General features: G+C 39.6%; 1 protein-coding gene across 1 annotated transcript in view; it reads right to left on the minus strand.

Annotated features, from left to right (window-relative positions):
- The window catches only part of LAMA3 (laminin subunit alpha 3), a 110,767-nt gene that overhangs the window by 16,618 nt on the left and 66,914 nt on the right, over positions 1-27,235 (minus strand). Inside the window, 20 exon segments of the mRNA XM_050317399.1 lie at positions 867-1,046; positions 1,130-1,246; positions 1,621-1,720; positions 2,322-2,463; positions 3,808-3,959; positions 4,487-4,603; positions 6,011-6,207; positions 7,307-7,474; positions 8,040-8,151; positions 8,251-8,361; positions 8,865-9,016; positions 9,409-9,459; positions 12,293-12,399; positions 13,817-13,897; positions 15,723-15,832; positions 19,605-19,718; positions 23,424-23,498; positions 23,500-23,655; positions 24,608-24,691; positions 25,656-25,757. Of these exon segments, the coding sequence (XP_050173356.1) occupies positions 867-1,046; positions 1,130-1,246; positions 1,621-1,720; positions 2,322-2,463; positions 3,808-3,959; positions 4,487-4,603; positions 6,011-6,207; positions 7,307-7,474; positions 8,040-8,151; positions 8,251-8,361; positions 8,865-9,016; positions 9,409-9,459; positions 12,293-12,399; positions 13,817-13,897; positions 15,723-15,832; positions 19,605-19,718; positions 23,424-23,498; positions 23,500-23,655; positions 24,608-24,691; positions 25,656-25,757 (2,428 nt within the window).

A 27,235-nucleotide genomic window follows, 5' to 3' on the forward strand; every position in this document is an offset into this window, starting at 1 on the left:
ATTTCAGCTAACAGACATCTAAGCCTAAGCTAACTGTCTAAGTCCTTTCTCTAGCCAGTATAGTAGAAAATCACATAATTACAGGGTGGCTGAGGTTGGAAGGGATCTCTGGAGGTCATCTTGTCCAACCCCTGTGCTCAAGCAGGGCCACCTAGAGCCAATTGCCCAGAATTGTGTCTTTTGAATATTCCCAAGGATGGAGACTACACAACCTCTCTGGGCAACCTGTGCCAGTGCTCAGTCACCCTCACAGAAAAACAAGTGTTTCATAATGCTCAGAGGAAACCTCCTGTGTTTAAACCTTTTAACCCAAGAGCACATTGCTGAGTCATCTTCAGCTTGGTGCCCACGAGGTCCTCTTCTACAAAGCTTCTTTCCAGCTTAGCCACCTGTTCAACATACACTGTTGCAGAGGTTTCTTTCTCCTCAGGTGCAGAACTTCTCCTTGCTGAATTTCATGAGGTTCCTGTCAGTCTATTTCCACAGCCTGTTGAGGTTTGTCTAGATGGCAGCATGACCCTCTGGTGTATCAGCCACTCCTTCCAGTTTTGTGTCATGAGCAAACTTGCTGAGGGTACACTCTGCCCTGTCACCCAGATCATGAATGAAAATGTTAAGCAGGATCGGACGCAGTACTGAACCCTGGGCTACCCTGCTAGTCAACCAGCCTCCAACTTCTAACACATACCACAGGATGGCCTGAGTCGCTTTCTGCTCTGCCTATCCCTCTCTACTGGCAATTAAGGAAACTCAGAATACTAGATTAGTCTATGTGCCCAAATTTTAAATGTCTAAACCTTCCACTGCAAAACTGACCATGTTCACCTAACAGTGATTTGGCAAATCCCACACAGCGCCTGCAATACCTGAGTTGTTTGCCTCCATCAGTGCTTTACTAAAGCCAGCACTCTGTGCGCTTCCATAGGTACTCTTAATTTTTTCCACATCTGCTTGAATTGGGAGCAGTTCATCCATTACAGTATTTGTGACATCCTCGGCACTTTTTACCATGTTCTTTGCACTGGTGATGATGCTGTCGATGTCATCTGAAACACACAGAAGTGCATGTGCAGGTTCTTGTAGGAATAGATGAGAGAGGCAGAGCAAAGGTGGTTGATAAGTAACTGACCTCTGCTTATCCCGTTGAGGTTATTTTGAACAGTGACAAGATCAATCTGCAGGGTATTCTTCTTTCCATCAGCAACATCAAGTCTTTGCTTTATGTCTTCAAGGTTTGGACCAATAGCTGCAAAACAGCAATGCCCCATGTGAATTTTAAACAAAACTACCACCTTTCTGTTGGACAAGTGGTGCTGCAGCACCAGCCTGCAGTCTTACATAGCTTGTGTTGCCACTGAACATTAAGTGCACTGCAAAGAAAGAACAAGACAGAGGATCTGCAGGACAAAACTACTGCAAAGGTATATAGCATAGCAGAAGCAAGACATCTACTTTCCCACCTTTTACCATTCGAAATAACCATCACAAGATGTCCCATTGTAGTAGAACTTGGGCTTTTTTAGTTAAACAAGCGCTGCAAAGCTTTGCTGAATTCTGAAAATTCTATGAAAGTTTCTCATGCTGTGCCAACAATATTACCAACACTTTCTTTCTTAGTACCTTGCAATGTCCTTTTCGTCTCCTGTGCTTGATTCAAGAGTGTATTGCTCTCAGTTTTTAACCTTGCAGCTTTTCCTGATAGGTCTTCTCTCTTCACAGTCTGATAACAGAAGCATGGTACTGTAAGATTGCTTGATAACTATATTAAAAGTTAAAGAGTAAAAGAGGTAGCCCAATCCAATTAAAACACCCTGAACTATATAAGGGCAGAGATTTCATGTGAAGAACACCACCTTTAGCAACAGTTACCAAGATTCTTTTAAGGATAATACAACCTTGGTCTTTAACAAACTTGAGGTAGATTTTTGGGCATTAGGAAGAAATTACAAGCATACAGCTGTTAGATGTTATGCCTCTGCTGAAGAGCTTGTGGGCATTAGTAGTGCAAAGAGAAATAGAATACCTGAAATCACCTTCAGCGATTTCCACGCTTGCCTTACAAGATCTCTTTATTTTGCACTGAAAGCAACAGTCAACATTCATATGAACAGTCTCATCAGAAAGGCAGTAACCGGCCTGTTTAGTGGTGAGCCAAGGCTAATTCCTGAACGTGCAGAATAGCAACTCATGTAATGGTCACAGACAAATAAAGCATACCGAGATACACAGGTCTTTGATTTTGGTGCCTCTCTGATAGTTAAAGAAAATGAAAATCTGGTTGTAACAAGTTTACCATCATTTGGCCACTTACAGGTACTTACCAATAAAGCTGAGTCAGCTGCTTTCCCAGCTTTGTTGGCTGCTTCCTCTGCTGCCTTGATGGCATTAATAATATTGTCATAGGCAGTAGAAGCTTCCACAGCACAGCCTACCAACTCATCCTTCCTGGCACTGTTCTTTATTCTGTGGGAAAAAGGGTAAAAAATGCAGCCTTCTGCAAAGACTGTGGACTTTGAGAAGTATTCTGAACAGATCAGGACTCGGGCTTTTCTAAGTAACGCAAATACAGAAAATGTTTTCCAGTTAGATCTGTAACTTCATTCTGCAAAAATATCAAACTTGGAGGCAGACCAACATGCAAAGATTCTTCAGAAGAGTGAATAAATTCAGGCATGTAGAAAAGCACAACTGTGGGCTTCCAAAGCAGCCTTTAAATGATTGAGAGAATTTACCAAAGCACATGGTCAATATGACACCTCAATCACAGCCCTCCAAATACATTTCAGTTAAGAGGAATTCATAGAACTGTAGATTCCAGATCATCTCTGGCTGCTCCAGCATCGTAATGAAGCACAAAGATGGAGCAACTACAAGACCTTTTGTGTTTTCCCCAAGAACCAGGGCAGCAGCTCTGGATTCAGAAACCATAGACAAAAATCTCTTCTACCCACTCCCCATGAACTACACAATTGTCCAGTATTAGCTACCTTGTATCTGTGAGAACAGTGTCTTCTTAATTGAAAAAAATAACAGTGAAAACTAACAAAAAAAATTAATGAAAATGTAGGGAGTTGTGACTAAGAATTTTCCAGCTGAATTAGGTATTTTGGAATTTAACTTTTTGAGGCTAATTGGTGTAATGACAAAGGCAAATAATTTGCAAAGGAAAAAATAAATCAGGATTTCATTTTTTTTTCCATTTTCTTCTGATGTATCACAGAAGGCCTCCAAAAATTCTCATAATTCCAACACAAAGTACAAAAAATGGAAAGAGAAACACTTGATTCCTATCAAGTTTATAATATTTTTGCCTTTCTAGAAGATTCCTTGAAGGATGAGAAAACTATAGGAAGTCTTTTCCTCAGTAATGCTAAGCAGGTGTGTCTGATGAATGCCAAGATAGCATTTCTTCCAATTATTTGCCTCAATTCACTGACATCATAAAAGCATCCCTGAGTACGAGTACTGGAAATAACTCTACAAAAAAGATATGCTAAACATCTTCCTACTCTGTACATGAGGGCTTTCTCTTGTTAGTAAGATGTTAATGAACTGTTAGTGCAGTAGTATAAAAGAGTATTATGGGAGTTCACACTTCTGAGGGGAAAAAATCAGTAAAAATACAGTAAGACCTGGTTTGTGGAGAAAGAAGAAAACTTCTGTACATTATGAAGAAGCAGAAGAAGACCAACTTAATTTCTCTCTAACTTTGCAAATGGTTATTAAAGCAAGTGAAGTTACAGACAGACCCCTACAACCATGGATGTTCCGTACAAAAATTACTCATTTATAGGAATGGCAACATACTCTTCCAGTTGTTTTGCCAAGTCTTGCAAAGATTTGGCATGTTCCTCAGCCCTCACTACCAATGGTTCTTTGCTTGCTGATGAGAGATTTGTCAGTTTTTCATTCATATCCTTCCTTGCTCCATCCAGCTGAGCAGCCAGGCTTTCATATTCCTATGGATTTATAAAGATAAAATTTTATTTGTATTCGTACATGCTTGATTTTGTACTCGTCTACTTTAGTGTTACGTATACTTTGCATCTGAGGAGACCAAGGGGAAAAACATTATATTCCAGCTTACTCTGCAGGTTACTGGAAACAACTGCTAGTCATTACATTATGCATCCAGACCCATTACATAAAACCTGAGTCAGAGCAAAGGCCCTTCTAGTCCAGAATTCCATCTCTGACTGTGGCTAAACACAATTGCCCAGAAAGAAATACAAGAATAGCACAATTGCTTATGGTGTTTCTCACAGACGTTCTCCCAGATTCTGACATCTGGAGTTCAGTATCTTCCTCAGGCAGATGGCAACCCTCAACGAGCTTCCCTTACAGAAACCTGTACAGGCAGACTCCTTTTGCATCCAGGATGGACAGTGAGATCCTTTGTTGCGAGCCCCATCTCCAGCTATGCTACCCATTACAGTGACAGCAGGAAATTGGGGTTTTAACCTTGTCTTAAGAAGATTAACTATACCTCTTTGCTCTTTTGCAACAATCCAAGTACGCTGTTAGCTTGCGTCAGGGAAGACCGAGCAGAGCTCAGAACAGTCAAGACACCATTCTGTTGTACCTTTGCCTCCTCAATCCGTTTCTGAGGAAAAAAGAAAAGTTGAACAACGTGTGATTAGGTTAAAAATAAGGGGCAGGAAAAACCATATCTACTTAATCCAGCTGGCAGTAGGATTTACTGAAGGTACTGTCGCTGTGTTAATCAAATGCCTCGATAATGTTTAGGAAATAATGCTATCCTATTAGAAGAGAAAACTCAGGAGTCTGTACTAGTACAGCATAAAGCTGGACAGCAGATTGCAGTAGTTTAGTTACTAGCAGTCAAAGTAAAAGGAGTATGGGTCAACTGAGATGAACTCTTGAGACAGACCATCTAAGTGTCTGATCTCTCAAACCTGCAAACTTTAAACCTGGAAACTTTAAAAACAGCTCCCTGGTGACTACCCTGATCCTTTGTATTCTTTGCAAAGCAGAAATCAAATGACTATACTATATCTTTATCTGGGGATCTTACCAGAAAGGGGGTGTGAACTCTCCCCACCTTATCTTCTTGAAAGCTCCGAGGGGATTGAAGCCCCTCGGTCTCGGGCAGCCCTGTGACAACCCACAGTGTAGCTCCAGGATAATGGCACACCACAAACACAGTCAGACAAGTGGTGCTGCAGGTGAGGATGCTCTAGCTCCCTTCAGCTGGGCTTCTGTAATTTTAACGTGCCAAATCTCTCTACCACAGAAGTGTATCAGGAGATGTAAGACCTGTACATATGAATCCACTTTTAACAACTGTGCACGCTTATGGAACACACATAATGTCCAGTCTATGAACGTAAAGGTTCAATTAAATATTGAAATGGGCAGTTGAATGAAGGAATTCTTTTGTTCAAGCAGTATTAGAAAACTGTATGGACACGAGTGTGCTAAACCAGTGATATATTTCAGCAAAATCACAATTAAAAGAATGGGTGCTGCAGCACACACTTATTTCTTGCACTATTTTACCAGCCCTAAAAATCAAACATTGCTCAGGAAGGACAGGTGTTTCTTGTCAAATTTCTGATGAGACCTCAGACGCAGTTCTGTAGAACACTAATCCCAAATAATTTAACAGTATTGCACACGTTTTTGCTCCCATCTTTCACGGGTGCTAAAGCCAAATACTTCAAAGCACTTACTATGAAAAGTACATCAGCATCAGGAATTTGATATATAATAGGAAACAAAAACACTAGAGGCAGCTGAAGTGCTAGGGAGAGACTCTTCCCTGCTCTTATGAGAGTTATGTCTTGGTCACACTGTCCTGGTCACACAAAGAGGCCACAAGTGGGACTAGACTATATTTATACCTATCCATACGCATATCAAATGATGGAAAGAGACCCTGGAGAAAGTCTAAAGAATTAGTTCTGCTTGGCTTTGCAAGGTCAAAAGCAGCAATCAAAAGCTTCTTATCTCCAAAGTTTTAATTTCTTCTCCAGAAGCCAAACGTTACCTTAATGTCTTCCAACAGAACTCCATTATCTCTGTTTAGGTTTTCAGCCTGCTTGATTTGCCCTGTTGCATCATTCAGAGCTTCACGAAGGTCAGCGATTTTGGATTCATATTCATTCAGTGAATCCCTCACAGCTTTAATAAGCCCATGATTTTCTTGGTGGTACTTTTGTAGTTCATTCTTAATACGTGTCAGTACTGCAGTATCAGGATCAAAAAGAAAAGTTTTGTTCAGAGAAGAAGAGAAGCAGAACAAACTTCATTCAAAAGGGCTTGGCATTTAGGATCAGAAAGTTGTGCTTGTGTGTACTGAGCATCCTTTGCAGTGCTCATCTCAGTGTTACTATAGCAGAGACAGCATTCAGCATTTCCCTGGATCAAATCTGCTCAATAGTTTGTTGCTGCAGACACAGAGCACAGATAAACACTTTCTAAATTATCTAAGGATGAGGCTGATCTGCAAATACTAAAGAATTTTCCTTTTTTATATGGAACTAACATAATTTCATCAGTAGTTTCAACTGCAATGTAGACATCTGTCCTCCCTAATCAATGGAGAGTCATGGGCACATGTAATCTCGAACGAGTGTTAAGAACACAAAAGCGATCAAACTAATCTCTTAATAGTGGTATTTCACTGCCTGCAAAATAGATACAGTAGAGTTTCTCAGAGGTAGGTATCAAAGTTCAAAGTTGGGGGAAATTATCAATCCTAATCTTTTACTTCCCTCAGCTATGCCCCTGTTTAGGAGATAAGCCTGTGACATTGCTGTTCTTGCTGTCTTTCATGTCTGGAATGAAGTTTCTGAATGTCCCAGTCAAACATGTGCAGAGATAACACAAAAACAGAGAACAACTAGTGCAACTAGAGCTTCTGAATTTCCTAATCCTTGTATGATCTGGCCCTCAAACTAATCAAGCAGCTTCTGAAAATCTATTGTTAAATTAAACCTGTAATTTCTCTAAAATAGCTGTACATACCACAGCCTACATATTATAATACACAGAAGTGTTGCACCGATGTATTATAATGTCTACATCTTTATTTTACTGAGATTGATCTAATTACAAAAGAAGGATCTACTGGGTTTCTTCCCTCAACTCAACTCAGTTTCTTCCAAAACAAACTAAAAATGCCTTTAAATCCCCTCCAAAACAACCACTTTCCTGTTGACTAACAACTGCTACAGATCCCAGGGATTCACTCCAAAAAGGCCCCTCCCTGCACTCCATCCCAAACAATCAATAAAGTTTTAAGACTGATCTTCCTAGAGAGTAAGAAGCTGAGAGCACTTACACCGCTGAGCTTCTGCTCGCTCCTCCTCTGCCTCGGCTTGAAGTTGGCCAAAGTTGCGGTTTCGCATCTCATTCATCATGCGTTGAGCTTCTGCCAGTTCTTCAGAGGCATCTCCCAAGGGCAAGCTGTTACCTTCTGCATTGGTACCAGCTATTTGTTCCAGGAGCACTGAAAAAAAGCATTGTCAAAGTCAAAGAGAGGATGAGCTCAAGCCTATTCAAAAGACATAAATGACAGGTGCCGATCTCTTTTCTGAAATAGACAGGCCTATTCCGGAATTCCTTAATGAAGCTGATCCATTTTGTATTAATTCTATTAAGATGAAAAGTATCCCATGTCACACAACCAGAGCTAGTAAAATGGCATTGAGGTTGAAATTTGTCCCAAATGATCAATTCCACAGCAATAATTTTAAGCTTCTAACTTTAAAGAGCCTGTGATGGCAACCCAGAATAAAGTTAGACTTAAGTCAAGATAGTCAATTTGTTGTTCTAAATGTCCCTGTGGTGAAGCTTCTCTGTCCCTATTCATTCTATATGGAAGGTAGGCTCCTAAACTAACATTATATATTAGATTTCTAATAGAAGGAGTGAATTCCACAGCTATGACTAAAGTCTGACTTAGGAAGTTGTTTTCTAAGAAAACCTGTCCTGCTTAATTAAGAACATTGTAAATAAACTGAAAAGATTCCATAAAACAAAATCATGTTATGGAGTTAGAAACAATTTTTTACCTTGTATATTGTTGACAACTATTTGTATTCGTGAAACCAAATCCTTTCCTTTCTGATGAGTTTGGCCAAAATTATTAAATAATCTCTCAGCTTCTTTGTAGTTCATTTCAGCCTAGCAAGGAAAAAAAATATATTAGATTAAAAATATCTGGATACAGCATGTCAATATATAGTCAGGAGATGTGTATTTTTAAATTATTTATTAAATCACCTTTTCCTGAAGAGCATTTACATCACTATTTAGTTTAGTGAATTCTGTTTCTAACTCATCTACCTTTGAACCTTGATTGTTAACAACAGAACGGTAGTTGTTCAGTAAGACCTGAAAAGAAAGGAAAAAATAATCCAATAAATCACCCATAAACAGGAGTCAAAAAGCAAAACATTCACTTGGTTAGACTTTTACCCAAGGTATATAAAATCATCATTACTGACATAAAAACTGAACAATTGCTTCCCAAAACCTGTTTTTTATTATCTGTGAGTATAGCAGCTGCTATTCCAACCAAAAAAACACCATTTTTTAGAATTAATTTCTGTAATGGCAACAGGAATGTTGGGTTTTTTGGTAATGCAGAGACATTAAGTGCTTGAAAAACACAGAGCTAGAGGGAAACCTCAGAAATATAACTTTCAAGAGGAGTAGGCCTAAGAAAAAGCAGGGATACTAATTCTATTTCAGAGCATGACATAGAAACCATAGATATGTTCTAACAAGTGAAGCCCAGTGCTGCCATCCCCTTGCAAACCAACAAAACCTAAGCCCCTGGGTTCATTTCTTATCCGCTTAATCTGAAATCCACTTTCCTGTTTCTCTGTGCCTACCTTTAAGTCCTTGATGCGTGTTTCCAGACGTCTCATCTGCTCCAGCGTGTGGGTACTCGCATCGACATTTTGCAGCTGAGACTTAATGAGCTGAAGCTCATCACCGATTGTGCTCAAGTCCTTCAGCAGCGTCATCACACAGCTATCGCAAGCTGGAGGGAGCACGAGCAAGGGAAATCAATACATATCGCTGATATTTGACACAGAGAACATTTCACTGAGCACATTAGTAAGTGAGAGGCAATGGAAATGCTCTGAAGGTTGTCATCTGGTGCTGCCTGAAGAACAAAGGCAACAACAAAGCTCGCAGTATTAAGGACAGTGACCAAAACCAGAAATAAGAAGGAGATCCCATTTACATCTGACTAGCTGACTGCCTCTTTAATAATTTTTTCAAGCGTTTGGCTGAATGTTTGCTTTTAAAATGTTTATTACGGGACACCTCCAGTCCTTTTTAAACTCTTATCGCCCTTTAAAAGGGTCATCGCTATGTATCTAAAACCAGCTGAAAGTAATCCAATTGAAGTTCTATTTTATTACTTACAGTCACAATCTTCATTGGGATCCACATCTTTCGGTTCATTATTGAAACATTCTGAAATCACAAGACTGTCATTAGTAACCAAAGTTTTCTTATGGAAATACTATTTCATTTTTGCCCTCACTTTTCATGGTTGGCAGCCATTAACACAGAGTGCTGCCCTTCCATAAATCTACACTCACTGTCAATGATATGAAATGCCCAGAAGGTTTGAGCATGCCAAAACATTCAGCTCTGACTTACGCCTTGCTGTGAGCAATGCCTTTTCCATCCCTTAAAGAAAACTTACTGTAATCCCCTAATATATGCTTCTTGGATAGCAGTAGAAGGCCCTCTCATATCAAGTGTGCTGAATGTATTCCTAGAATTTGCCTAGAATAACACCAGGGGGATTGAAGCCAAGACAGAGTTCAAGAAGCTTTTGGACATCAGTATGTATTTGCTCTCAGGTACATAGCATGATTCTTGGGACTGTCCTCTGCAGGTCCAGGAGTTGGAGATCAGTGATCCTTGTGGGTCCCCTCTAACTAAGGATATTTTTTTATTATATGACTATATTGTTAAAGCATTTTACCCCTGGAGATAGGTTCAAACCCCTTTACCTACGTTAGTATCCATGCTCAAACCACAGATTCTGATTCCCCAAATAATGTCTTACTCACAAGGAACTAAGAAATATTAATGGATACCCTTCATACCTGTCACAGCTTGCAAGATTAAGGTACCAATTAAGCTTGAGAGAAATCCACAGTGCATGTACGGAAGGAGGCATTTTATGTAAACCAAGGCATGGAGCTTGGACCACAGATAGAGGTGGTATGTAACAAACACTGCCCTCAGACTTTCCCACAAGCCAGCACAAGTGACTGCCTCTCCACAGCGCTCTTTCGTTTTGTTCACTTGTTTTACAAATCCTGTTACAAGAAGCTTAACGCTCCTCAAGTGAATGTGGAATTGTAACATCCTGGGACCCTAACTTCTGGGAGGAAGAAGAGGAACTGGCTCCTAAAAATCATATCACACAGGTGACAGGAATCTTCCCTGTCTTGATGCCCAAATCCCCTTTACAGGCTTGGTCTTACTGCCAAAATATCATCTCCTCTTGAAAATGAAAAGAGCAGTACATGTTGTTCAAAGCTCAAACTTGATTCCCTTGGAGGTCTTTTCCAGCTCTAACCATTCTATGTCTTTTAATCCACAGGAAAAGGATGCACTCGGTATAGGCTGCTGCTGTCAACAACAGCTTGCAACTGTGAGAGGGTACAGTGATAAAATTGGACCTGAACTTTAACAGCAGCATGAAACAGCCTGGAACAAACTGCCTAGATGTGCCATTTCCTTTGGTACTTGCACATTTAAGTCATCAGGAAATTAAATGGGATTGGTAGTGATTGTTGCTGCCAAAAGCAGACAAGTCACGAAGAATATATTTGTAAGAGAATGAAGGAAATTATTTTGAAATTCAAATACCCATGCAATTCTGGTGTTGTGTAATTCAGCTAACACCAGACACATTTCAACTGTCACTGTAAAGTAGCAATTAAATAAAACTATTATTACAGCTTGTGCACAAACAGCATCAGCCAAGATATTGTGAAGTGCTGGCCAAGCACCGAACATCACGCAAAAGAAACCTGCTAGAACATGCTGTGCCGATGATCACAGAGGGTTTTATTCCTAATGCAGAGAAAAAGAGGGATGATCAGAATGTATAGTTGGAGGAAAACAAACTGGCACTTTGAATTTTGCCCTACGGATTAGTTCGTGCCAGCAAACTCTTGCTTCAAAAAGAAAGGAATGATAAAACATCAAACACTGGTTGGATCTGTTCCATACAAGGTCTAAATATAATAGAGATGTATTACCTCAATGATGAAATGTGAAATGAGAACAACCTATTGAAAAATTGCATGAACTGCCAACAGCAGTTCACATCACCTGCAGATTTTCTAATTTCTGTGGCCAAAGAAAGGTAATGTGATCCTTGCAGTTACTAGACTGCAGTATGAGCAGCAATGCAGAGAAATGGAGAGCATATTTGAAAGAGAAATATTTGGAGTTAATAGTTGGAAACTTCACTACCATATGAGGAGGAGAATCTGTCTACAGGGAAAGAAAAGTGAAATTTTCTTGAAGAATGAAAATACAGGAGAATCAAGGTGATTTCAGGAGCAGTGGCTTATGTGTTCCTGAATAGAAAGGAGTATCCCAAGGGACTGAGGTGAATTGAGGTGAAGACAGTCTGAGGAATGTAGGATCAGGCCCTCTACTTCAGAATTATAATAGATAAAGCAAAAATATGCCCATATAAGAGCTTACTAGTAGTGAAGTACATGTGTGACTGATTATGGGAAAATCACGGATGTCTTAGCTAGCAGAGCAGTGTGTAGCTGGATTTATAGAAGAGCCTCCTGAGGTAAGGTTCTAGCTTCCACTGTAAATGCAGTTAGCTTGAATACCTAAGAAGGCAGTGTCTGATGCAGACTCTAAAGACGTCGCTAATCTGTGCCAAATACATTTTAACGAGGCAGATTGAGAATGCTCAGTTTCATAAGACCATTAACACAGACTGGCATGATATAATTTAACCGTGTCAGCAGAGGAACTATGATGCATTTAAAAATGTAGCCATGAAACAAAAAAATTGGTAGTATTTACAAAGTGAAACAGAGGATAAAATGGCTTACAAGGGTAAACTTGATTACTCAGGACAGCCCATCCATTACCATGGTGCTATGTTGTAGGAAATCGTACATTTTGTAAAATATTATCTACATTTCTTTTAAGTCTAGATCTTTCCTTCAGTTCAGCTTATCCAAGTAGCTTCCTTCTTTGCTTCCTAAAAAGAAAACAATGCTCTCTCCCATGTTCACAGGCCTTCACGTACCTCCAGTCAGGTGGTCACAGCTAGCCAGCTGTCCATTATTATTGCAGTTACATTTCTGACAGTAACCTCCATATTTTTGTGGATTTCCAAAATATCCTGGAGCACAGCTAGATAAAGAGATACAAGTAATTTTGATGAAATATTTGAAGCTACTTTTGTGAAATATACTTACCCTTGAGCAAAACCCCAGTTATTCTCCTGAAGAAACTTTCAAGAACTTTTAATTTCACGTCTTGACTTAAACAGAGAGGATATATTTTTGGTTTACAGTATCCTCTGTACTATGCTAAAAATATCTTTGTGAGTGCTGCAGATTTTTTTTTCTAAAAATAAAAGAACTCCCACAATGCTCTTATAGGAATAATTTACTTAACCTGAAAAAATACAATGCATACAGATATATACATAAACAAGGAATTTGACAAGGCTTAACCCAGAAAACCATACCATTCTGGTCTGTGATCCAACCAGAGAACATGTAATAAGGAAGATCACAATGCAAGCCCAGCAACGGCACCGAATGAAATCATCACCCTTCTGGCTGGGTGATACCTCTTATTGCCACCTGTCAGCAAAGCAGTCTGTATGCGTGATCTCTAAATATTTCATAGGCAAAATATATTGTCCAGACTGGATAGCTAATACTCCTAGAAGTCACTCTGTTTAAAGACCTATAAGGTTGGTAATGTGGGATCAAAGGGCCATGATGAGTAGCTGACATATAGCTGTATCTAGAAGAGAAAGTCTCTATAACCTGCCGATTAGACATAAGATGTCTAAGGTAACAGCCTTGAAGCACAAGACAGTGTCCTGCTGAGCTCCTGTCTTCAGATGAGACATCGTGACTTACTGGCCTCGAGTCTCCGAACCAACAACCATTATACTTAAGTTCTCCCTGGATTTAAAACTCAGTGTAATTGTTTCATTTGCCTGCCTCAAACTGCCAGGTTGTTCCTCCCTGGCTTTGCCAAACTGCTGCAATGTTCCAGCAAAAGAGATGGCTTCAGCCTGGTGTGTGTATGCTCCAACCGTGGAGCAAATCATCAGAATGATTTGAGATCAAGAGTATGGTGCTAAATGTTACATGGTTGCTGTTGGATAATTAAGACCACTGAAACCCCATCATGTACATTGGAGGAAACAGGAAGATGATTTTAACCTGAAAAGGGATGAAAGAAGTGGGAGTTGTTATTATCAGAGCGCAGGATAAGGCAAGGCATAGGGCATTTAAGCAAAGAGGTTGACACTTCTCTTTTTGGTAAAAAATGTGTAGTCACTGGTCTGTGGAGAATTGCTTACATTTCTTCTGGGAGCATTGGATTTATGACTGGAATTACACTAGAGCACCACTCTTCATGTAAATAGCTACCCCTTAAGCATGTGCATACTATGTCCATATATATTACCCAATACAGACATATATTACCCAACATTACCTTATGTCCATATGTATTACCCAATACAGACAAACTTCCTTTTATGGTGCCTCTCAAAAACCTTAACTTTGAGAAACAAGTCACTTACCGTTCACAACGAACTCCAGTATAACCTTCTTTGCAGAGACACTGAATTTCTTCACCATTTGCCACACAGCCAGTTGCAAATCTTTGAGAAGAAGAAAATATTATTGTGAGCACATCATCAAATAGGTTTTACACTCTTGAGGTTCAGTTTAATGACTTTCAGATTAAAAAGTATTTATACCACCAAAGTACTTCTCAGCTAATTTAATTGCCTCTAGATAATTTACTGTGACTAATTCCTTGAAGTTTCATATTTTTTGTGTAAATTATTCCCTTAGACTAAAAAATAATCCTTTCCTGACCCTGTGGACAGAGTATTAATAGTTCACTACCAAAGGAATGCCTAAAATAAACCTTAGTAGTGATGTCATAAAATAAAACAAGTCTGGGTAGCTATTTTATCTTACCAGGCAAGAATCAATAGCCTGTGCTCGACAACATTTCCTCCTGTTTGCACAGCTTTGCTTTTGTTTTCTTCCTTTCTAGTGGATGACAACATCAGTGGATATTTTTACGTAGCTAATATTGTTTAGTGTATTTTTAGCCAAGGCTGAGTAAAGTTATGCACCATGTTTGAAATCTCCAGGGAGTATCTAGTTAACACAATGAACATTTTTCTCTGCTCTTTCTAGCAGAATTGTCGGGGTTCAAATTTCACTTGGACAGAAACCATTATTTTGTCCAATGTTCAGGAAGAAGAAGGCAGGAGATGAAGTGGGGCAGGCCATATTTGCTATTTTTTAATTTATGAACAGTTGAATAAAGCAAGTCTGTGTATCCAAGACAAATGTCTGCACTAAGAGTTGCATATAATTTGACTAGATGGAAGATTGTCAACACCAGTAATGCCAGGTGGAGTGCATTTCCTACATCAGGAATGGTATTCACTACCCTAATGTGCAGCTATGAAACTGCACAGGTTTATGGTCTCCCTATGTATTTCAGCACTCTAAAAACACGTTCAGTCAGCTTCAGGCAAGAACCTGCAGAAGAGGCTGTCAAAACTAGATCTATCAGAGAGTTCTCTGATAAGTGAAAAACCTGTCTATTGTCTGATACTGTAAATCTAACTTGCTAATGCACCTGGCAAATATTATATGGTGCCTTTAGCAATTTATCGCTTAATTAAAAAAAAAAATTGGTTTTATTTAACATATTTCAAAACTGACCAATGATGACAATGTGCCTAAACATATCATGCACTTAAAACGCAATTTATTGCCTCAATTTTAAGAGCCTGGCAACCTCATTAGATCCAAGGAAGTTTCATTTTTTCAGCTTAGCCTGTTTACACTTCCAACAGAGCTTCTACACGAAGAGCAACCACAGTCTTTCAGAGTTATAGACACATGCTTAAGAGCTTGAATGTTTTTATATTATTTTTGCACCTTGCCCATTTTTCTGAATTCATATAAAAGGCTCATTTCCCAGTTGATACTTACCTCCTAGCCAGAGTAACAGTGTTAAACATCTTGCATTTCAGTAAACAAGAAAGATCCTGGGTATGCCCAGTAAGGGAAATTACTTCCATCTTACATTTGCCATAATGAAGGAGTTTTGTGTGTAAGCCCACTCCAGCTGCCTGGGGCTCCCCAGGGCTATGAGCAGCGTGCCTCTGAAGCCCATCCATGTCCCACTGAGCTGAGGGTGTACTCAATAAAGTTAAAGTTCAGGGTCTGAGTGAGAATTAGAATGCTCAACTTATTAAAAAAGGCAAAGCTGTTAGACTGACCACCAACTTACTGCTGGTGTAATGTGTCTCAAATGGGTATGATGGGCAATATGAGAACACAGAAGAAGATTAATATCTGCCTATGGCAGCAGAGTTTGGGCTTAGAGTTTTTTTAGTTTTGTTTCTGTTATTCCCCCCCCCACCCCCTTTGACTTCTTACAAACTTTTACTGTACCTGTTTGTATAGGGGCAAGGACACACCTGGCAGGAACCCTGAGTGGCATCTCCAAAATATCCATCTTTACATCGCTCACATTTCTCCCCAGCAGAATTATACTGACAGTTCTTGAAAAGGAATCAAGCAAGACAGTTAGCAGTGCTTTACCACTCAGTATGGCTTTACTATTATTAAAAAAAATACAGCTAATCTATTCAGAGGATATTTTCTTTCCCCTCCACATAATCAAGCATTTATTGCCATATTGCCTTCACAACCAGGACAGAGCAGTTTCAGTCATTTCTCTAAGAGTAGAAAGCACAAGTTCCTCCCTATTGTGGAAAAGGAACTGATAAATAAGCCAAACTGAACATATTTTTTAAAAAATTCAATCAGATGCATGGTTAGTTAAGGAACATTCCATTAATACACTCTCTATGCCTTGATATTCCAATTAAAAAACCCTATGTTTAAATTTCACATCTCAACACTAATTAGAAGGCAGATATAATTTAAAAGCATGCAATGAATTGAGCCCAAGTACATTCTTTAAAAAAATCCCATTAAATTAATACAAAAATTGTTTCTCGTAATAGATTCAGGTCAGAATTGAGTTTCACGTAGTTTCTCCACTGTAACTGGAATAAATAACGAAATAATAAAATAATGAAATAATGAAAAGCAAAGACTAGGAATACAATTGAAATGGATGCAACTGAGTCACTTTTTCCATGATAAAATTGTTGGAAATTATATTTTGTTTTAGAAATGTTCTTAATTCTGGTGCTGTCTAATTGTCACATATTTATATTTTATGGGGACAGAAGAAGCAAGTTGCTTTTGGGTTACCTAAAGTGATGCTAATTTAAAATAGAAGTTGTTCAAATACATAAGCAGCATAAAAATACATAAGCAGCCATAAAAATTCCAAGTGACCAACACTCAAGAGGCATTCACACTCCCAAGTTCTACAGCTGTTTGTCTTCAGTCTGCAACAGACTGATCCAATGTCCCACAGAGCTAAGGGTGTACTAAATAAAGTGAAAGACGGAAAAAAAGAAAGTGGGAAATTGGCTGAAAGAGGTTACTGAGCAAATTACACTTCCATTTCAGGGACCTTGATAGCTCAGGGCTGTGTTTTAAGACCCTACTACCATGACTAGCAGTAGAGGGGCATTTTTCCCTACAAATAAGAAATAGTTCTGTCTCTCCCATCTCCTCTTACACTCCATTCTCCTCCACATTTCTTCATACCCAGATTCCCTTAACCACATCAATAGCCCTTCCCTCAAACTCTGCATGTAGTAACCCCTAATTTGTTTTCATTTTGGTTAAAGAACTAAATTTGTGGCTCAATTATGAGAAGTTCTGGGAATGAACAGGAAAAGCTCCAGTTCACATATGAGACATTTAACATGAAATTAAACAAGTAACACAAAGACACCATGTTTTCAAAAGGAACCATTTTAAAGTGTGGCCTCTATAAAAGTTGGTGCATATTTTCCTGCAAAACCCTAATGGAAAATTCAGATTGTTTCTGAATAATTACTGTCAATTTTTATCATCCTGAAGAATAAATTAAACTGCAAGAAGAGTAAAAGAGATGTAAAAGATATATATTTAAAAATATATATGTTGGTTTCAACTTGGAGCAACCTCCTCCCATCCCCTGAAGTTTATCTCCTGGCTTTTTGTTTTGCTCACTGTGTCTATAGAAACTGAAGTAATTCCATAATTGCAAAGAAAATTTAAGCTATTTCACATATAAGACACTCTAAATGCGCCATGCTGCTCCTCTAGCTACATGGCATATAAGGGCTGGAGGTCCCAAGGCACAGTGGAATGAAGCCAGAGCAGCAGCTTCCTCATGGGTCCTCCTTCAAGTTTCACAGGACCAGAGACAGCCCTGGAGCCACAACATCTCCAAACCACCAAGTATTGCAAACCCTGAAAGGAAAACTCCCAACTGACTGCGTATGCAGCCATATGGTTAAGGAAGTCAGAGTAGAGTGTGTCAGGGCCACAACAGAAACGCCGAGGTTACATGAAACACTATAATCATAGAATCAGCCAGGAAAGGACCTCTGAGATCATCAAGTCCAAAATGTTACATGACATGAAGCAGCATGTCACAGGATGAGCAAGTCTCAGCACCATAGTGCTGCTGAGGGAACATGCCTTCCAGGAGAAGGGCAGGGACCACAAGGATCACAAAGCCTGATTAATGGCAGAGAACTGGCTTTTCCCTACACATAAGAACCAGCCTTTCAGTCTTCTCCACCTCCTCCTGCCCTCCACTCTCCCCTGCTTTCAGCATTGCAGCAGCACACTCCTCTCCTTCCACTGGTATGCAGCAGTGCGATAGTGATTGCCTGAGCTAGGGAGGGCACTGCTGCCACAGGGGAAGGAGCCAGCCCAGTCTTATCCTCCCTCACAAAGCCTTCTCTGGAGGCTGACGCTGGAAGGACACTGGCATATGTACGTACAGGGGCCTGGGGCTCCAGGTGAGGAGCAGGCAGCCAAGTGAACAAGCTTAGGATGTGGAACTTGGTGGCTTCTCAATGGGAAGAAGCCTCCTTTTCTTCTCTGCCCCACATCAGATCTTTGTCCCGTGGCTCTTCTACAGAGACACGAACTTGCTCATGGTTAGGCGGAGGCTCAGAATGAAAATACAGGCCCTCAGGGCTTTCATTTTTCACTGCATTATCCTGGATGACTTTGCTTGCCCTGAATCTTGTCCTAGGGCCAAGGGTTGATTTAGCTCTATCTGAAAGTTAATCCAGCTGCAAGAAAGAGGGGATAAAGAGAAATCTAAGTCACATACTTCATGAGGTGAAAGTAAAATTTGCCTTTCTAATTCTAATCTGAAGTGAAACTTCCTCATCTTTCTTGCTCTGCTGCAGCACTTTCCTGTCACAGCCTGCCCTGCCCCTGCAAAGCAGCAGCCTGTAAGTCATCCCCCAGAATGTGCTGAATTGGTTTATGGTTTCCATCAAAGCAACATGGTTGGTTCAGACGAAGTCGGGGGAAATGACATAACGCGCAGGAATGCGCCGGAGGCAGGATGGATGCAGTGCAAACAAGGAAGAAGTAACAGAAAAGACAGACCATGAAAGACGTTGGCACGGTTCTTGTTTACACAGTAAATGAAAAATTAGCGAAAAGTTTTAAAGTGGGAATTTTTCAGAACAAAGTATTCGAAGAAGCATCACGGATATAAACTGGAGAAACACAGTCAGCCAAATGTCAAAATTCCATTGCTATGAGGGCTGATCCACTCCCATGAGGCTGCTTTGGGTTTAATACAGTGTGCCAGGGAGCAAAATCTGCCCCACTACACTTTCTGTAACAGCTAAAAATTTCTATTTAATCTAGCTTTTATTATCCCATCTTACTTAGTGAAATATTTTTTAACCCATCTAGCTGTAGATTACAGTTTGTGGAGATACACTGAAGCTGACTAAACAAGAGATTCTGCAAAGACTGTGCTGTGTATGAATGTCCTGTTTGTCAGCATTGGCAAATCATAGTATACTTGTATAACACTAAGGACTGCATATGCCAGGATAAGACCCGTGTTTATTAAAAATAACTACAAAAGCTTCCTTAAGTAGCAGTTTGGTGACTTTTTGTACCAGGACCTAACAAAAATTATAGGGGAAAAAATAACCTGAAAACAAGGACACAAATTACTCCAATCGCCCACAGTTAGGTCAAATTTACATTTAAGTGTATGTATCTTAGGCTCATTAACAGTACAAAATTTCGAGAATGAGGCATACAAGGATTATTTTTAGTTGTTTGGAATTTAATAATACTGCATAATCCATACTGCAGTAAGATAAATGGGTTTTTCTCCTTTTCTTCCCATTAATTTCTTGAATTTTAGTAGTTACTTACAATACATTTTCCAGTACCATCTTCACATCTATTTGAATTTCCATTGCAGTTGCAGGGCACACAGCGTCCAGCAAATAATCCTTTATTCTCACGATAAAACCCAAGGCCACATTCCTAGACATTAAGCAGAGAGAAAAAAAATCAGTGAGTGTTGGTGGAGAGAACACGTTATGGAAAGCGTATTTCGGAAATGTTTGTCATTTCCAAGAAGTAGTGAAGGAATACATTTCTTTGCAAGCTCCTTTATTCTAATGCAGCAAACAGCAGTGAATGGAGATGAAGAAGTTTCAGCTGAACCCAGTTCTTTACACATCTTGGTAGTGATGATTTAATAATTTTCACTAACCTCTGAGCAAAACACGTTTCCTGTGGATATGTACAAAGGTGTTGAATGTGATTTTTAAACCACAGAAAAATATTTGACTATGAGAACACTGTATTGTGAATCTTAGGAAGAACATACGGAAATCTCACATACTAACTAGTGGTTATATGAAATCTCAATATGAATTTCACTATGGTGTATTCCTTGGAAATAATTCTAGATATCTTTTACATAAATTCATCGTGACTTCCATGGTAAGTCTACCAAGAGCTACACAAAGCCATGCCTAGACACAGCTAGGTGATGTAACAAAATATACAGTGATCTAATTTCTAAGTACAGGCTTGCCCTGGAGACCAGGGAAGCATGAGAAGAATGTTTAGCTATTGAGAGCACAGGAGCAGGAGCACAGCCTGTCAGATCACAGTTGGATTTAAGCAGAGAGCTGAACCAGAGCGACATTATAAATGAAGCAAGAGACATCAGGTTTGTTAGCCTACACCAGGAAGGTAGTAACTCATATGTTAAAACCACGTTCTTGCTTGTCAAGGACAGGGAAAGCATAAGGAATGCCTCCTGTGAGCATGAAGCCCTCCTGCACACAGACCAATTCAAAAATTCCCACCCACCTTCTCCGCCCACATACTCCTGGCACAACAACCACACCAAAAATGACTGGACATAAGTCTATCCCTTCCATCCCCAAGCTCCTTTTCACTAGGAACTAAGCTAGTGTGGTGCAAGGAAGATCAGAGGCTGTACTGAAGTGGGGAGGAGGCTGTGCTCCCCACGAAGCCAGCACCTCCCAGGTTCCTGCCTCCGGCAATGCACTTCTGTGCTGTACCTACACCTCACCTCTACCTCGCAGTTAGGAGCTGGCCCCAACAACATGCAGAAAACAAGTGACAGCTGAACTTTAAAGCCATAAATCTTTTCTAACAATAATTGCACCACCAAGGCTGATGGGACTAATCTGAAGAGCAAAGGGTCTATGGGATGGTGTCACAAATCCTGTTGCAGTGGTTCAAGTTGTAAGTATTTATGCAGAGGCAGGATTAACCTGAAAAGAATTTACCGATAGAACTAGCAGAGGAAAAACGCCTCTCACAAAGCAGATCCCAAAAGAAATAGTGACTTACTGCTGTTCAAACAACAGTTGCTAGTGGCACCTTTGCCTTCTCTAGGATAAATTAAAAAACAAAAAGAAGTATACAGAATACTAATACCATCAAAAACTTCATATACTGACTTCAGTGTGAGCAAGGACTAAATTTAGAATAGACATCTGAAGTTTTTCAGATACATTTTTAAAAGGGTGAACATGTTCCCTGAACAACAGGGAGTCAATATACACAGCTTCTGAAGAAACGGGGCCTGAAATACATTAAACAGCACGACTAAGTAAAATATAGGCTCTAATGCATATAAATTTTATTTACTTACAGTCTTTTTTTGGAGAGCAACATGAATCGCACCTTTTAAAAACACATTCAAATGCATTTGGAAAAATATCTGTGCAGCCTTTTGTTTTTCTATTTATGCTGTCTTTAAATTAACAAGACACATTTGGAGTACATTTTTGAAGCAGCATTTGTGATTTCCACACAAATGATAAACTGATTCCACGTGAAGATAAAGCTCTCGCTCAGCACCTTCAAGTGCTTACGTGTTTAGGATCACTGTTTTCAAGTAAACAGCAATTTAAAAGAAACTCTTGCACACACTTTTGTTGGCAAAGTACTTTGAGAGATAAGATTAGCCTTCTCACTACATTTATATTAGGTAATGCATCAGTTGTTACCAAATTAGTTAATTTAAAAACAAAGTGAAAGAAGGAAGTACGTGAAAATGAGCAAATTACCTGTCTTGGGTAAAAATCCGTTTGAACTTGTTGCTGCTGACTCCTCTCCAGAAGGTGGGGATAGGAGAGCCTTTGTTGCATATCTTGTGTTAAACAATGCCCCAGGGACACTAACGTGACAACCAGCCATCCTACATTTCTTGGCCTCTGTGCTTGAGCCATCGTTTTTCTTTGGCCCCACCGCGGACATACGCTGCTATCCCTTTGGTTGCTCACCCGTTCCTTCTCTTATACGCCCCCTTCTTCTCCAGCTTCTGACTCAGATTAATGAGGCTCTGTGCTGTGATGGGCCCCACCTTTAAACTTTATACGTGAGTCAAGTCGTACAGCACACATTACTGTTCCTGAGGTTAACAAGTAACCCCGCAGTTCCTGTAGCTCAATATATACCTAAGCCGGGGTGGGGCAGGCATCACCTCCTCCCCACCTATGGCAGCCAGACAGAGCTGGGTGATTAGAGCACTAAGTCACTGCCTGAGTAATGCTGCATAAACACACCGGGCTTACCAACCACCCAGGTGAGTGTCTTGGTTACTTCCTTTGGCTTTGTATTTCCACCAGGTTACATTAAAAAAACCCCAAAAGCTTGGTTTATCAAGGCAGTATGTTGAAAGCAATGCAATGGCACTAGTAAGTCCAGTCAATGCTCATCAATTTGTGGGTGGTACAGAACACCAAATGTATGGAAAAAATAAAAAAAATTTCCAAAATGGTATTTGAGAGATGATGAATAGCTGCCCTGAGCGGTGGATGCACAAATGAAATGTAAGCCACACATACATATTTTTGTTCTGTCTCTCTGAAGCCACTCCAGTCTAGATATTATTCGTTCATTCTCACTTCAAAAAAACTTTTGCAAGGTTAGTACAGCAATTGTTGCTTTACAGTAACTCTAAACAATTTTCTGAGAGTAATTTCTCATATTTTGTGCACTTTGCACACTGCTTATCTCTCCAGTACTTTATTCTGCTGCACTGGGTATTTACATATGGCAAAAGTCAATCTCTAAGCTAAGCAAAAAGACAACCAAAAGAATTATAGGTACAGGAACAGCATCAGGGACAGGATATACAGCTGTGGTTAGGATTTCACCAGTCTTCAGGTAACAGTATTACTTTGCAATGCTTACATTATCTTTCACAAAAATATCACCAAATTTTTTTTTTCCAAATATGTTGATTCCAGATCTCAAATATTTTCCTAGAAATATAGTAGAATTATCTAGGTTCATGCTACTTCCCTTGGACCCTGCTAAAATAAGGAACACCAGGAATTTTCTCCACTGCGTATGATCTCACAGACTTTGATCTAGTCAATTCTGATCTTCTCTCCATAAAGGTATGTATTGACTGAGATTATTCAGCCTCTCAGAGGGCATCACAGAGGAATCCATCATTATAGTGCCTTACACATGTAAAACGGCATCCCCAGCTCCACGAAAGCAATCACGAGTTGAATAACCCTACGGTGCTTCTCAGACAGTGAAAGCACTTGAGCCGCTGAAAGTGCCCAGGCTTACAAGAAGCACGTTTAATTGCTTTAATAACCAGCCTGTTCCTCTAACCAACCCAGTATGTATAGCTGTAGGCCAGACAGAAGATAATGGCACTGTACAGAGGCAAACATTTCCTACCTGACATGAGTCACCGGCATACTCCGGAGGGCAGGAGCACGTCTCTACACTGTAGGCAACGCTGCCGCTTCCTGCAGCTGGTGGCTTCTTCCAGCCCAACCTCACCCAGCGTCAGCCGCTGAGTCTCCGTGAAGTAAAGGCCTCTGATGTGTAAGCCATCCAGTCTGGACAGGATTATCATCAGTTCCTCTCTGGATACAGGGTTATTGCTGCTGGCATGCCTGAAGTTTCCCTGTGCATTAAGGGTACAAAATGAGCACAGCCCTGCAGCTTCTTAAAAAAGAGTATCTGCAAAGAAGACTAGAGGACAGGGAAAGGGAGAAAAGACCAATGGAACAGACCCCTATAGTTCCAGTTGGTGTGGAGTGAAATAGGGACCTGGAAAATAAACATAGGACTGGGTGGAAAAAAGAATAATGAGCATAAAAACAGATGTCAGCTTTACTTTGCAAGCTATGTATGGCTTTGAGGCATTGAGAAGTGAAGAAGTCTGTAGGTTCCTTTTCAGTAATCCAAATTTCTTTGAGATAGCACCCTCCAAACCATAGAAGGATGGAGGAAAATGCTTTTACTTCCTAGAGTAAGTGAAGTCTTATATATCCAATCTTTCAGGGATGCCTTCACATGCTGTCTTGCTGCTAACAGACACAGCATTACTAAAAATGGAATCTGGCTTGAAGAAACATCTTTTTTTGCCTGCATATGAGAGGAATAAATAATCCAGTCTGACCTTCTGAGCACAGATTTAAGGTAGGAATAATCCCTGTTAAATTCACCTACCTGAATGTTGGAAACCCATTCTAAACTAGCTAACTAGACACCAAGGAAAACAGATAACAGTTCATTCCATCCCTATTAAGTACAGTCTGAGGCTGCAATGAATCATCTTCCATTGATGACTGATTTGGTATTACTCCACTAGCCCTAGAGGGGAGTTCTAAGAGCTAAATTGGACAAGATGTCTTCTAGCTCAGAGGTGCCAAATGTAGGTGGCATGGACCAGAATCCAGGTTACACGTGGCAGTAAAGAGAGAGAAAAAATGTTGCTCATATTTAAGGTCTATAGTATTTAAGTTTATATTCACTACTTTTATCAAGTATTTTGTTATTTCTGCACATATCCTGTGTATTTTTTATGTTCCACTGGGAAGAAAAGAGAAGGCCATTCCTTCTTCAGTTCTTACCTCAACCAGCTGCACACGGCCGTAATATTGACGATCAGGCAGTGGGTTGTTGGGATCCATATAAACAACTTCCATTTGATGGCCCTATGTGAGAATGAGGATGTAACATTGCTGTTTCACTACTTGTTTATGGCAAAGCGTTCAGATGCAATAAAATCTGGTGAAACACATTAACTCAGTTCTCTGGGAGATTAAAAACTAAGTAATACCTCTGAAAACTGTATGACATTTTGTCAGCAAAGTGGTATAGTGAGCACTGTGCTCTAGCAACAGCAAGGTTCTCACTGCTTTTGCTATTAACAACCTTGCTTCAAAGTAAAACACCAAGAGAATCAAATTAATGCTGATCGATTTTCACAGGAACTAGTTAGTGCTTTTTATTAAAATGTTTTTGCATTTTCAAACATTATCCTTTGCATCCTGGTGCACAAGCAACTATGGATATTATGGTAGTACTGTATGAGGCATGTTTCCCAATAAGAATTCTAAAATACTTAATTAATACGTCTGACGGTCTGAGGAAACAAGCCCCCTGCCTAGTGAATTTCAACAAATAGTCAAAGATTTTAAATTTTGGCCACAAAGAGGTTAAATTTAAAAGCTGTTAACCTCAAATGCATTTTTATTTCAGTCCCTTGAAGCCTAATAATTATGCTTAATTTTATGCTGAAGAAAATTCTCACAGAAAATGAGATTAATTACACATGGAATCCAGGGCATCTTTTGCAGGGACGAGGCCATACTTGTTGACAAGTGTGCAAGGTACTAATTAATTTTTTTCCACAGGTGCATTTTACAGAGAAAATAGAATTTCATCTTTTTATTTGCTCTCAAATCAATTATGCTTAATAACATGTTACTTTGGTAACAAAGACAGATGTGTTGATGGCTTTAAGCAAACTGCAGTAAAATCACTTTTACAGAAAAATAGCAAGTTGCTATTGAAGTTAAGTACACTACAGGAACAAAATTTGCCACAGTTGTCAGGTAACATAAAAATCATGGTATTGGTGTTGCTTAGAATTAAAAATGGCATTCAAAAACTTACTGTTAGACGTATATCAGGTCTCTTATCCAGAAGAACCATGCCCTCACTAGGTAAGCCAAAAGATTTCACTTGGTAACTTAGGAAGCCACCATATGAAGAAAGCTGTAGTAAAACGCACAAGAACAGAGATACCTGACTGCACTGTTGCTTGATATTAATGTAACTTTGTATTCAAGTTTACCCCATCTTCCAGCACTGTAAATAAAATCCTTACTCTTTGTTTTTAGAAAAAAATACAAAAATAGTGTTGCTTGCAAGAAATTACTTTCTATTTTGTTCACTGTGTGCACCTGAGGTAACTTTTTGAGCAGATACTATTCTCTAAAAGGTTACCTACATCATAAAGGCTTTTTTCATACCTGGGTTCACACTATGCATATCATGGAGAAATCACATGTTCACATGAACATTGTTCTTCCCCTGATTGTACAAGACAGATTTGGTGCATCAAGATCAGACACCGGATTGATAACGAAAGTGATAGTGAACCCCATGAACAGCCACAGATAAAAAGAAGTAAGACTACAAATGTTTAAAGGCGGCTTTCATAGGCCAGCATTTTCTAAACTTACTGCAAACATGAATGCAAGCAGGAAACCTTTGCTCCAACTTCTGGAGGACATGACTTCTACTGGCAGGTATCAGCTCTGTTGTAAGCAGGCCAGTGCTGTAGGCTGAGCTGAAACCACACTGCTCGTGGCTCAACTACAGGTGACCCACAGATGGCCTCAAACCCAACCAAATGCATGTACACTGCTGCCCAGAACAGACACAGGCAAGTAAGTTTGAATCATCTGACAAACAGCTTCCCTGGGTGGTGTATGAGTGACTCAGTACAGAACATATTGAAAGGAAAGGAAGCCCCAGGCATAGCCTAGGATAGCTTTTGTTCCAAGACAAGCCTAGAAGGAAAGTTTGTGGGTACTAGGTGAAATTAGGCATTGTGGCATGGATATACTATTTTGTTTTGCACCCTTTGTCTTTTGCCCTTGTATCTTATGCTTGGTTTTGACATGGGGGAAGAACTACTTTGTCAGGTTTTCCTGTTCTATAGGTAAGCATCAGCCTTCAATCTACCCCTTTTCAAACGCTTTGATGAGTTACAAACAAAATACTGACATCTCAATACTAAAGTTGTTCCTTGGATCACAGGGATGTAATTAATGTCAACTGCATTTTCAAAAGCATCATTTGGAATATTGACTATATTTTGTAAACACAATCAAACCACCCTGTATAAATATTTTTTTTAGAAAAAAACCTGTAAAAGAATTAAAAATGTGCAAAATTGTTTCTCAATGATTTTTTCTTTAATGGGAAAATATTGGTTTTATAAACTACTCCCTGTATTCCAGATGTATGGTATTTATTTTCTAACATTAAGAGTCATCTATTAAATAGAATGTTAAAATACAAAAGAGCACAAAACAGGAACAATGTGATCCAAATTTCTCAATGACTGTTAGTTTCTGTACTGCTATAGAATTTGCATTTGATTGCCTTTTAACTTTCAAATAAAAGACATAGATAGGAAAAAAAATATACTCTGTTCCAGTGGAACTAGTTTAAAGGTTTAAGGT

The sequence above is a fragment of the Myiozetetes cayanensis genome, unplaced genomic scaffold, assembly GCF_022539395.1.
Source record: "Myiozetetes cayanensis isolate MyiCay16 unplaced genomic scaffold, myiCay2020 scf1, whole genome shotgun sequence".
NCBI classification, from domain to species: domain Eukaryota; kingdom Metazoa; phylum Chordata; class Aves; order Passeriformes; family Tyrannidae; genus Myiozetetes; species Myiozetetes cayanensis.